This window comes from Bos indicus, chromosome 23, assembly GCF_029378745.1.
Source record: "Bos indicus isolate NIAB-ARS_2022 breed Sahiwal x Tharparkar chromosome 23, NIAB-ARS_B.indTharparkar_mat_pri_1.0, whole genome shotgun sequence".
NCBI classification, from domain to species: domain Eukaryota; kingdom Metazoa; phylum Chordata; class Mammalia; order Artiodactyla; family Bovidae; genus Bos; species Bos indicus.
In genome coordinates this window covers 11,727,554-11,739,984 of record NC_091782.1, presented here as the reverse complement: position 1 = coordinate 11,739,984, position 12,431 = coordinate 11,727,554, and the positions used below count along the sequence as shown (strand labels likewise).

At 44.4% G+C, this 12,431-nt stretch overlaps 1 protein-coding gene across 5 annotated transcripts in view; it reads right to left on the bottom strand.

Annotated features, from left to right (window-relative positions):
- Positions 1–12,431, bottom strand: part of PNPLA1 (patatin like phospholipase domain containing 1) — a 91,335-nt gene that overhangs the window by 8,222 nt on the left and 70,682 nt on the right. For all 5 annotated transcript variants that reach the window (XM_070777431.1, XM_070777430.1, XM_070777429.1 and 2 more), the window contains one exon: positions 2,180–2,749. In XM_070777431.1, coding sequence (XP_070633532.1) covers positions 2,180–2,749 — 570 coding nt within the window. The remainder of the gene's footprint in view (positions 1–2,179; positions 2,750–12,431) is intronic.

Below are 12,431 nucleotides of genomic sequence, written 5' to 3'. Positions count from 1 at the left end.
CTTTGGTGTAAGGGTTGAGCACTGTAGGATGTTTAGCAGCATCCCTGGCTTCTCCCGACTACGTTCCCCACCAGGTGACAACCAAAAATGTCCCCAGATGCTGCCAAATGTCTCCTGGGGTAATATTGCCTCTAGTGGAAAATCACTGGGCTATCTGTGCCCTCTGCCCACCCCCGATACAAGTGAGGAATGCCAACTCCAGACTCATGATTGTTCAGGCCCCTGAAGATGGCTGGCTTTAAGCCGCTGGTGTGATAACATAAAATAAATGCATTTCATTTAACTGGGAATAAGAAAGCAAGTGAAACACTTTGACCAACTTTCTGACTCCTAATGTTCTGGTATTTTTGTCTTGTGATTGAAAGAATCAAAGTGAACCTATTTAAAAAAAAAAAAAAGGGAAGAAAGGAAGACAAGAAAAGAAAAACGAAAACAAAATAAAAGGCAAAGTGAACCTATTCCCAAAGAGAGAAAGAAAAAAAGGAAAGAAAAGAAAAACAGAAAAGCCAAAATGAACTCACTCCAGAAAAAGGAGGAGGTCACACCTGACCTGGGGCAGAATCACAAATAAGGAAGCCTTGCTAACCTGTGCTACTATTTATCATAATAACTATGAAAGCCCGACCGATGGACCATGAAGGCCCTACAGCCTGGCCTCACTCCATCACTTGGACCTCTCTCCGTTGGTTCCCACCCAGACCACCTACAGTGGCCAATCAGGTGTCCCCTTTACACTGAAGGTGCCTTGTACCTTCCTTCTCTGCACCCGGACCTCTAGAATAAACAAAATCTGAAATGTTCTTTCTACTCGGTGAGATCCCACAAACCACAGTTGTCAAAATCCTGCCCCTTTCAAATTACCCCTCACCTCCGAGAAGGCTTCCTTATTTCCCCCCAGAGAGAGGTGATCTTATTCTCTGTAAGTACCCTCAACACTGTTTTTGTCGGTTACACAGTACGTAAGAATTTCTTCTTGTATTTTTGAAGTTAGCATCCATGCCATTCCCTCTGTCAGAAGGGAGATTTCCTGAGAGTGAGGAATTGAGAACAGTTCACCTTTGAAGCCCCCAGAGAGGGTCTTCTCAAACTATCTGTACTGAAGAACCAATTTCTAAAAATCATACTTACAATCCATAATGGACTAGTACTTTGGTAAAATGTATTACAAATGAACTAGTAGGAAATGATGAAACTCTTGGATGTCACGGCTCTATCTTATTGCTATAAACATTTCAAAATGCTTGCTCTCACTTTCTGCACTCATCTCATTGTGCACAAGTAACTGACAATTCAGAGGCTGGCACTGGTCCACAGACCGCTCTTTGGGTACCACTGCCCTGGCACAGTGGCTTTCACAATAAAAATCTCCTAGAATTGCAGTTCTCAAACGTGAGAGGGCAAAAGAACTTGGAAGGCTTGTAAAAAATGCAGACAGCTGGATCCCACCCCTAGAATTGTTGATTTAGTAGGTATGTGGTAGGACCTGAGAATTTTTATTTCTAACATGTTCTCAGGTGATGCTGTTGCCGCTGGTTGGGGACCACACTTTGAGAATCACTAGACAGGAACCAGTGGTAAAGAACCTGCCTGCCAATGCAGGAGATATAAGAGACATGGGTTTGATCCCTGGGTTGGGAAGATACCCTAGAGGAGGGAATGGCAACCCATTCCAATATTCTTGCCTGGAGAATCCCATGGACAGAGGAGCCTGGCAGGTTATGGTCCATAGGGTCGCAAAGAGTCGGACACAAAGGAAGTGACGCATACACAAACTAAAGGAAAAGACAAAAAGTCAAGTACACTGCCCTCTCATGGTGGCCTCTCCTCATAGCCATAGTGAAGTCGCTCAGTCGTGTCCGACTCTTTGCGACCCCATGGACAGTAGCCAACCAAGCTCCTCCGTCCATGGGATTTTCCAGGCAAGACTACTGGAGTGGGTTGCCATTTCCTTCTCCAGGGGATCTTCCCGACCCAGGGATCGAACCCGGGTCTCCTGCATTGTAGGCAGACACTTTACTGTCTGAGCCACCAGGGAAGGCCAGTAGAGCCACTAAAGCTAAGGGCTAACTAACTTCACCAGTGCACCCCTCTAAAGCGATGGCTATAGCTACCACATCATCACACACTTGCCAATGGGCTCGGATGTGAGGCAGCTGAGACAGGCCAGAAGGGTCCATACCTTGGGGCTGTTCTGGGCCCAGTTCCTCCACAGGTGGCTGTGCAGGTGATGCTGAAGAAGAATATCGGGGCAACGCTGGAGGTGCCCCCACACTGCAAGGCCCCAGGGGTGGCCTGGGTGATGCAGTTGCCTGGGGGGGCGGGGACTTGGGTGGTGATCCAGTCGGTTGTATCTGCTGTGATGGTGGTACAGGTGACAGCCCAGGTGTTGAGCTGGGGAGTGAGGACACGGCTGGGAGTGACGCAGGTGGCAAGTCAGTTGGAGAACGTGACGGTGATGAGGCTGGTGGCGATGCAGGTGATAAAACAGGCGGCTCCACAGGCCAGTCACATGTGGATTCGGGTGCCGGCATGGGTGGGGACAGAGGTGGACAGCGGCCACCCCTTCCATCCTCTTTGGGAGCCCGCTGTGTGTGAAGTTGTCTGGATTCTTCTGGACTGGCCGGCTGTCTTTGGAGGCTCGGTTGACAGCGTTCAGGACACTGGTTGCCAAGGGCGAGTTCTATCTGGCAGTACACTTCTACCCGGGGGAAAATCACTCTCTTGGAAGGAGAATTAAGATAAGCAGCATCTAGGAAAAACAACAGCATGGGGTCACAGGTGGCATTTCTAACCCCTGACCTGAGCATGATGTTTGCAAAAAATGGTTTCCCAGATTATTTTCATGAACAGGATGAGTGCTGGTCACTGTTTTTGTTTTGCTCTTGCCGTGTGTCCAGAGGGATCTCAGTTCCCTGACCAAGGACTGAACCCAGCCATGGTGGAGAAAGCCCAAAATTCTAACCCTGGGCTACCAGGGAATTCCTGGATTAGTGCTTTTCAATAGCCTTTCTTTACTTACTTGAATTTATATTGAATGACTGTGTTTTGATAGAAGGCTGGGGTAGATTTAAACGTTGCTGGTAAGGATCCAGTTGAGAGATGGAGGTCGGAGAGAGAGAGGGAATGATGAAAAATTGGAGAATTCTGAGACAGGAATGGGGTCTGAGCCCAGGTGGGTGGGTGAGCTCTAGACACAGGCGAAGAAGGGTCAGGGAAAGGTGAGTCTGTATATTTGGTGGCGCAAAGTCGAGAGAACTCCCCTCGGATGGCTTTGGTTTTCTCTGTGAAGTAGGAAGCCAGGCAGAGTAGAAGACTGGAGGTCAGGAGCAGTAGGTTTGAGGTGGTAATTGCAGAGGATGAGAAAGTAAGTTGACAAGAAAAATATAATGTGATTGCTTTCAGTGTAGAAATTCACAAGCCATTTCAAAAATTCATATGAAAATATGAAGGACTTAGAATAACAAAAACAACTTTGAAAATGGAACAAAAGCTGGAAAACTAAGACTACCAGGTTTCAAGATTTACTGTAAAGCTATAGGGATCAAGACAGGATGGTCCTGACATAAAGGTGGGTAAATCTATCAGTGGAACAAACGGAAGGTCCAGAAATAGTCCCATGACATAGACAACTGATTTTAGTCCAAGATGCAAAGTTATTTCAATGGAGAAAGCAAAGTCTTTTCGACAGACAACACTGGCATAACATGATATCCATTTTTTATAAAGAACTTAGATTTATATCTTGTACCTTATACAAAATTAACTCAAGATAGATCACAGACATAAATGAAATCCTAAAAAAAGGAAAAGCCTCTGGAAGAATGGTGGGGAGTGAGAGAAATGGGGGAAGGGGTCAAAAGGTAAAAACTTCCCGTTATAAAATAAGTAAGTCACAGGATGGACTGTACAGCCTGGTGACTAGAGTTAGTATTAACAATACTCTATCAAATATTTGAAATTTGCTGAGAGAGTAGATCTTAAAAGTTCCCATCACAAGAAAAAAAAAGTTTTTTATAACTCTGTGTAGTGATGGAAGTAACTAGACTTTTGTGCGGAGAAGGCAATGGCACCCCACTCCAGTACTCTTGCCTGGAAAATCCCATGGGAGGAGGAGCCTGGTAGGCTGCAGTACATGGGGTCACTAAGAGTCGGAAACGACTGAGCGACTTCACTTTCACTTTTCACTTTCATGCATCGGAGAAGAAAATGGCAACCCACTCCAGTGTTATTGCCTGGAGAATCGGGAGCCTGGTGGGCTGCCGTCTATGGGGTTGCACAGAGTCGGACACGACTGAAGCGACTTAGCAGCAGCAGCAGACTTTTTGTGAGGGTCGTTTTGCAACATACACAAATTTTTAATCATCATCTGTACACCCTGGTGGCTCAGACGGTAAAGTGTCTGCCTGCAATGCGGGGGACCCAGGTTCAATCCCTGGGTTGGGAAGATCCTCTGGAGAAGGAAATGGCAGCCCACTCCAGTATTCTTGCCTGAAAAATTCCATGGACTGAGGAGCCTGGTAGGCTACAGTCCACAGGGTCGCAAAGAGTCGGACACGACTGAGCGACTTCACTTTCACTTTTACACCTGACACTATTATAATGCTCTGTGTCAGTTATATCTCTAATTATATTTCAATTAAAAAATAAAAAGAAATATTGCTCTACTAGGAAAAAAAGAACCAAGTCTTTTGGTGCAAGTGGAGTGACTCTTTGGAGGGCACATATCCTTTTTCACCTAATTATTAAAACACTGAATTTTTAATAAAATTGCAAAAATAGCTCTATTTAATTTGGGGGTCATTTTTTGTTTGTTTGTTTTATAGACTGAACATTTCCTTTTCCCCAGACTCTTTCCAATCACTAATGTCTCTAAGAAATTAATTGCCTATACCTGTTTTTCTTACTGGTAAATGTTAATCTCCTTGTATACTGTAATTGCCTAAAATAATTGAACTGAGTTCACCATGACTCAGTTATTTGATTTTTATAATAAAACCTTTGTATTTTAAAACATTAAAAATCCTCTAGAAGAAAACAAAGGAAAAATATTTTTTGTAATCTTGACTGAAGCAAAGATTTCTTAGATAAAGACACCAAAAGCATGATGCACAAAGGATAAAAGTTAATATGGACCTACTGAAATAAAAAATTCTCCTTTTCAGATGACACTCTTAAGGAGTTGGGTAGAGAAATCATGGACTGGGAGAAAGTATTTGCAAATAGTATTTCTGAAAAAGGGCATTTATAGAGAACACATAAAAGCTCTTAATAAGAAAACAACCAATTCCATTTTGTAAATGGGCAAAGAGCCAATTGAAAGAGCTCCCAGTGGTCAAAACTGGAACAATTTGACTAACAAAATAAATAAAGTAGGACTGAATAATAACTCACAGTAAAAAATAAGTACTCGGGGGTTCATAGTGATATAAACAGATGATTGAATAGGTAAGTCAATGGGGAAGAAAGAGACAAATCTCTCATGCAGATTTCCCAATACTTTCAGTGGATACTTCAGCCCTTAAAGAAGTGGAAAACACTCTACTCCTTCCATGTGGGCTTTGCATAGTGACTTCCTTCTGAAGAGCACAGTATGGAAAGGAGAAAGAGTAACTTTAGAGTGGAGACACCAGAAATCCGTCCTCAGCCAGGAGACCAGGGTCAATGTCATCAGTGATACGTCATGTAGGCAGCACGTGTCCTCGATACAATGTCATGAGAACGGCACTGTGCATCAGTTGTCTTCCTCCCCCAAATCCACAACCCCAGTCTAACCATGAGAAAAAACATCAAGCAAACCTCAACTGAGCCACATCCTCCAAAATATCTGGCCAGTAGTTCATTAAAAGGGCTTCCCTGGTAGCTCAGCTGGAAAAGAATCTGCCTGCAATGCAGGAGACCCCGATTCAATTTCTGGGTCAGGAAGATCCGCTGGAGAAGGGATAGCTACTCACTTCAGTATTCTTGGGCTTCCCTGGTGGCTCAGACAGTAAAGAAGCCACCTGCCACGAGGGAGACCTGGTTTCGAACCCTGGGTTGGGAAGATCCCCTGGAGGAAGGTATGGCAACCCACACCAGTATTCTTGTGTGGAGAATCCCCATGGATGGAGGAGCCTGGTGGGCTACAGTCCGTGGGGTTGCAAAGTGTCAGACGTGACTGAGCAACTAAGTACAGCACAATTCAGTTCAGTCGCTCAGTCGAGTCCGACTCTGCGACCCCATGGACACAGCACGCCAGGCCTCCCTGTCCATCACCAACTCCCGGAGTTTACTCAAACCATGTCCACTGAGTCGGTGATGCCATCCAACCGTCCCATCTTCTGTCATCCCTTTATCCTCCTGCCTTCAATTTTTCCCAGCATCAGGGTCTTTTCAAATGAGCCAGTTCTTTGCATCAGGTGGCCAAAGTACACAGGTCATTAAAAACAAGGAGAGTCTGAGCAACTGTGACAGACAGGAGGAGCTTGAGGAGTCAGTACAACTAGATGTGACATGGGATCCTGGATGGGATACTGGGGCAGAAAAAGGACATTGGGTAAAAACTGAGGAAATCTGAATAAAGAATGGGCTTCAGTTAGTAACAATTTATCAGTGTTGGTTCATTAATTATAAACAATACACCATAGTATGTACTAAGTACTGTGCTATAGTATCTAACAAGTGTGAGACATAAAATAAGAGGGAAACTAGATGTGGGGTATATGGAAACTCTCTGTACTGTTTTCACATTTTCCCTGTAAATCTAAAACAATTCAAAAAAATAAAGCTTAACAAATAAAGGTCTAGAGGGGAATTGGGCCAAAGAGTGGAACGGACACTTCACCAAAGAATATACTTGAACGACTAATTAGCAAATGAAAAGATGTTCAACATTATTAGTCATTAAGGAAATGCAGATTAAAATCACAATAAGATACCACAAACACACCTATTAGAATGGTTAATATTAAAAAGACTGACCAGGGAACTTGCCGTGGCTGGGAATCCAGTGGCTCAGATTCCACACTCCCAATGCAGGGGGCCCAGGTTCAACCTGTGGTCAGGGAGCTAGAGCCCACATACCACAGCTGAGTTCAGATGCCACAACTAAGAGATTCTACATGCTGCAACTAAGATCCAGTGCAGCCAAATAAATATTTTTTTAAAAAAACACAAAAGCTAAAAGAGACTGACCATACCAAGTGTTGGTGAGAATGTGGAGAAACTGGAATCCTCATACACCGTTGGGAATGTAAAACGATACAATCACTTTGGAAGATAATTTGGCAACTTCTTAAAAAGTCAAACATACATTCTGGGTATGTGTCTTAGTCTATACATATCTAAGAATTGAAAACAGGATCTCGAAGAGATACCTGCACACCCATGTTCCTTGCAGTATATTATTCACAATAGTCGAGGGGTGGAAGCAACCCAAATGTCCATTGATAGATAAATAGATAAAGAAAACTTGGTCTATATTCACAGTCTATATTATCCAGCCTTAAGGAAGGAAATCCTGTCACATGCTACAACATGCCTGAATCTTGAGGACATTATACATGAGTTGGTTAATCGGGATAGACTTTTAGTTTTTCAAGATGGAAAAGTTAAGGAGATTGGTTGCACAACAATGTATGTTTAACACTACTGAATTGTACATTTATACCGGTTAAGATGATAAATTTTATGTGTGTTTTACAACTACTATATACATTATATTTTATATTAAATTAGTATATATTATACATATATTTGAATACATATATTATATACTAAACATACATCCACCATACTATCTGGCCATTCCACTCCTGTGTATTTACCCAAGAGAAACAAAAGCTTTTGTCCATACAGAAACTCAAGCGTGAAATGTACATGCGTGCATGCTAAGTCGCTTCAGTCATGTCCGACTCTTTGCAACTCTATGGACCATAGCCTGCCAGGCTTCTCTGTCCATGGGATTCTCTAGGCAAGAATACTGGAGTGGGTTGCCATGCCCTCCTCCAAGGGATCTTCCTGACCCAGGGATCAATCCCATGTCTCTTACATTCTCCTGTATTGGCAGGCAGGTTCTTTACCACTAGCGCCTCCTGGGAAACCCAGGAAATGTACATAGCAACTTTATTCATAACAGCCCCAATTTGGGTACAACCTCTATGGCCATTAAAGGATGAATGGATAAATGAACTGTGGTATATTCACACAGTTGATTGGAATGCAAATGGGAATGAAATATTTATACCAAGCAATGACACAGATGAATCTCAGAATAGTCATGCTGGGTGAAAAAAAGCAGACAAAAAAGAATTCATACTATAAGACTCCGTCTATCAAAAAAAAATCTAAAAATGAAAATTGATGTATAATGACAGCGAGACATCAAGGTTTGCTTGAGGGTGGGGGAATGAGGGAAGGTGGGAGAGATCCCAAAAGGGCATGAGGAAACTTGGGGCTTGATGGATTGTTCCCAATCTTGATTGTGGTGCTGGTTTCACAGGTGTGTGTGTGTGTGTGTGTGTGTGTGTGTGTGTGTGTGTGTGTCTGTCTGTCTGTCTGTCTGTCTGTGTGTGTCTGTGTGAAAACCTATCCAATTGTGAGCAGGAGGAAGGGAGGCAGGAAGATCGGTCTGGCCAGGCATGCCTGGATGTGGGACGGATATTTCAAATGTGGCAACTTCTGAGCTCCAGTCTCACTCAGCACCCATGTCCACGCATCTGTGTAGGGAAGGCGGATTTTCAAGGATGCCAGCAAGCAGTGCCCTTTGTTTTGGCAGAAGGCAACTGCCAGGGGAGACCAAGGGTGGAGAGGGAGGCTCAGCTGCTGGCAGAAATAACTAAGTCAATGTGAGCCTTTAGGAGGGGGGAAGACTGAAGATGCCAGGATGTGAGCTGAGGAGTTGAGGGTGACACCTTGCAGGTGTGGCTTCCTGCCGGAGCTGACCCCCTTTCAGAAAACAGGCAGGAGGCTGGAGCAGACTTCCGATTTCTGCTCCCAGATGGTAGGTGGGGATTAAGAGAGTGTAGCTCTGGGCACCAGCCACAGTTTCTCAGGATATGTCAGTATTTCCTGCCTGCATCTGGTGCCAGGAGAAAACTCCAGGCCCATCAAACTCAAGAGGGTTGAGGTGCTGGAGCTGAAGCTTGCACTGAGAAAGCCACGCACACACTGGCAAATTGGAAGAGGAAGCAAAAACAGCTGGCAGCCAGCATGAGACACTTTCTCCCTTATGAGTTGTGTCTGTTCCTACTTGGAGTGATTCCAGGGCCATTGGGGAAAATCTGCCATCCTCCATATACTGTCCCCAATTCAGGAGTGGATGGCTGCAATGCTACTAGAGTTTCATCTTTGGGTTTAAGACCACCATTCACACCTGTGAGAATGTCCCAACCAGCTAAGGGTGGAAGGGGGGAGGGTGAGAAGTCACTGGGTTCCTCCAGAGGGTGAAATATGGGGCTCTGAGAAACAGGGGAGACGAGAGATGCTTCAAAATCCATTTTGTATCTCTCCCTGGGGCTTGCCCTGAGAGGGAGATAAAGGAAAATTCTAAGGGAGAGACAGGTATGGAGGCAGCCCAGTAGCTGTAATCTGAGCTGTAGAGGGATTTCCTGCAGCAGGGAATTGGTGCCTGCTCCAAGATCCAAGAACCAAACAGGGGATTCCCAAACCCCAAGTCCTCAGTATACACCATCACTGAGGAAAGAATAGAGGGACTCCTCAGCTGGTGGTGGGAAGGAGCCCAGGCCCCAGCCAGACCCTCCTATTCCTGGGGCTCTGGAGGTGAGCCCTCATCTCCACCACCACACACCCTTCAGGTGGTCCTCCTTTTGGATACTTGCGGTTCAGCTTCCCAGCTGTCCCCTGTGCAAATGCAGAGGATGGAGGAGTTGTCAGAGGACAGTCAGGACTAGGAGGTGTCTGTCTGCAGAGAGGTGAGAGGAGGGGCCTTCTCTGAGGTCAGAGCAGGCAGTGGACAGGACTGACCGTGGCTAGGAGTGGAGATACGGTTCACCACCAGCCACCTTGTACAGATGAGAAACAGGCCCCAGGAGGTGAATTACTTACTCAAGGTCACACAGTTGGTGTGTCGAGAACCAGGATCTAAATAAACCCTTCGTACAGATTAGGAACCAAGACTCAGAGAGTTGGAGTGATTTCCTGGAGCTTGCGCAGCTTGGGGGATGGGGGTCCTGGCCCAGGGCCGCTCACTTCCAGAGTCCACATTCCCTCCATCCTGCTACCCATCCTCCTAGCTGGGAGAAAGGGCCCAGGAGAAAGTAGATTCGGGACAAGGGAAGCTTGGGAAAGCAGGAGGCAATTTTGGAGGAAAAAATTTTTTAAATGCATATATCCTAGGGGGAAGAAAAACCACATTCAATCTTTTAATCTCACTCCTAAAACACATACTTTTTAAACTACATACAGAAAAAGTTCACCATGATTCCACAGGGCCCTACAGGCTCCTAGGCACAAAGTCTTGCTGTGTCCCCTATTTCTTTGATTATAGGAAATAGCCTTCATTCAGCCTCCTCAACCTTCCCTGAGTTCAAATGGGCAGGTTCAAGCAGTTGTTAATTAGGGAAGGGAGGGAATGGGAGACCAAGGAGAAATAGCCAAGAGCAGCCTAGGGGCAAGGTCATGTTTCCCATCAAAGGATACACACAAAAATATCTTTGAGTTATTCGGCAGATATCTGCAGAACCATTCAGCTTCAGCTTCTTTAGCATTAATGGTTGGGGCATAGACTTGAATGGTTTACCTTGCCGAAGAAGCTGAAGTTGAACGGTTCTATGAAGACCTACAAGACCTCCTAGAACTAACACTAAAAAAAGATATCCTTTTCATCATAGGGGACTGGAATGCAAAAGTAGGAAGTCAAGAGATAACTGGAGTAACAGGCAAGTTTGGCCTTGAAGCACAAAATGAAGCAGGGCAAAGGCTAATAGAGTTTTGCTCAGAGAACTCACTGGTCATAGCAAACACCCTGTTCCAGCAACACAAGAGATGACTGTATACGTGGATATCACCAGATGGTCAATACTGAAATCAGATTGATTCTGTTCTTTGCAGCCAAAGATGGAGAAGCTCTATACAGTCAGCAAAAACAAGACCAGGAGCTGACTGTGGCTCGGATCTGAACTCCTTACTGCAAAATTCAGACTTAAATTGAAGAAAATAGGGAAAAGCACTGGACCTTTCAGGTATGACCTAAATCAAACCCCTTACGATTATACAGTGGGAGTGAGAAATAGATTCAAGGGCCTAGACTGGATAGACAGAGTGCCTGAAGGACTATGGACAGAGGTTCATCTACACTGTACAGGAGGCAGTGATCAAGACCATCCCCAAGAAAAAGAAATGCAAAAAGGCAAAATGGTTGTCTGAGGAGACCTTACAAATAGCTGAGAAAAGAAGAGAAGTGAAAGGCAAAGGAGAGAAGGAAAGATATATCCATCTGAATGCAGAGTTCCAGAGAATAGCAAGGAGAGATAAGAAAGCCTTCCTCAGTGATCAGTGCAAAGAAATAGAGGAAAACAATAGAATGGGAAAGACTAGAGATCTCTTCAAAAAAATTAGAGCTACCAAAGGAAAATTTCATGCAAAGATGGGCACAATAAAGGACACAAATGGTATGGACCTAACAAAAGCAGAAGATATTAAGAAGAGGTAGCAAGAATACATAGAACTATACAGAAAAGGTCTTAATGACCCAGAATACCATGGTGGTGTGATCATTCACCTAGAGCCAGACATTCTGGAGTGTGAAGTCAAGTGGTCTTAGGAAGCATCACTACGAACAAAGTTACTGGAGGTGATGAAATTCCAGCTGAGCTATTTCAAATCCTAAAAGATGAGGCTGTGAAAGTGCTGCACTCAATATGCCAGCAAATTTGGAAAATTCAGCAGTGGCCACAGGACTGGAAAAGGTCAGTTTTCATTTCAATCCCAAAGGCAATGCCAAAGAATGTTCAAACTACCATACAATTACACTCATTTCACATGCTAGCAAAGTAATGCTCAAAATTCTGCAACCTAGGCTTCAACGGTACGTGAATTGAGAACTTCCAGATGTTCAAGCTGGATTTAGAAAAGGCAGAGGAACCAGAGATCAAATTGCCAACATCAGTTGGATCATAGAAAAAGCAAGAGAGTTCCAGAAAAACATCTATTTCTTCTTCATTGACTTACACTAAAGCCTTTGACTGTGTGGATCACAGCAACCTGTGGGAAATTCTTAAAAAGATGGGAATATCAGACCTTAACTGCCTCGTGAGAAATCTGTATGCAGGTCAAGAAGCAACAGTTAGAACCAGATATGGAACAACAGACTAGTTCCAAATTGGGAAAGGAGTACGTCAAGGCTGTATATTATCACCCTGCTTATTTAACTTATATGCAGAGTACATCATGTGAATGCTGGGCTGGATGAAGCACAAGCTGGAATCCAGATTGCC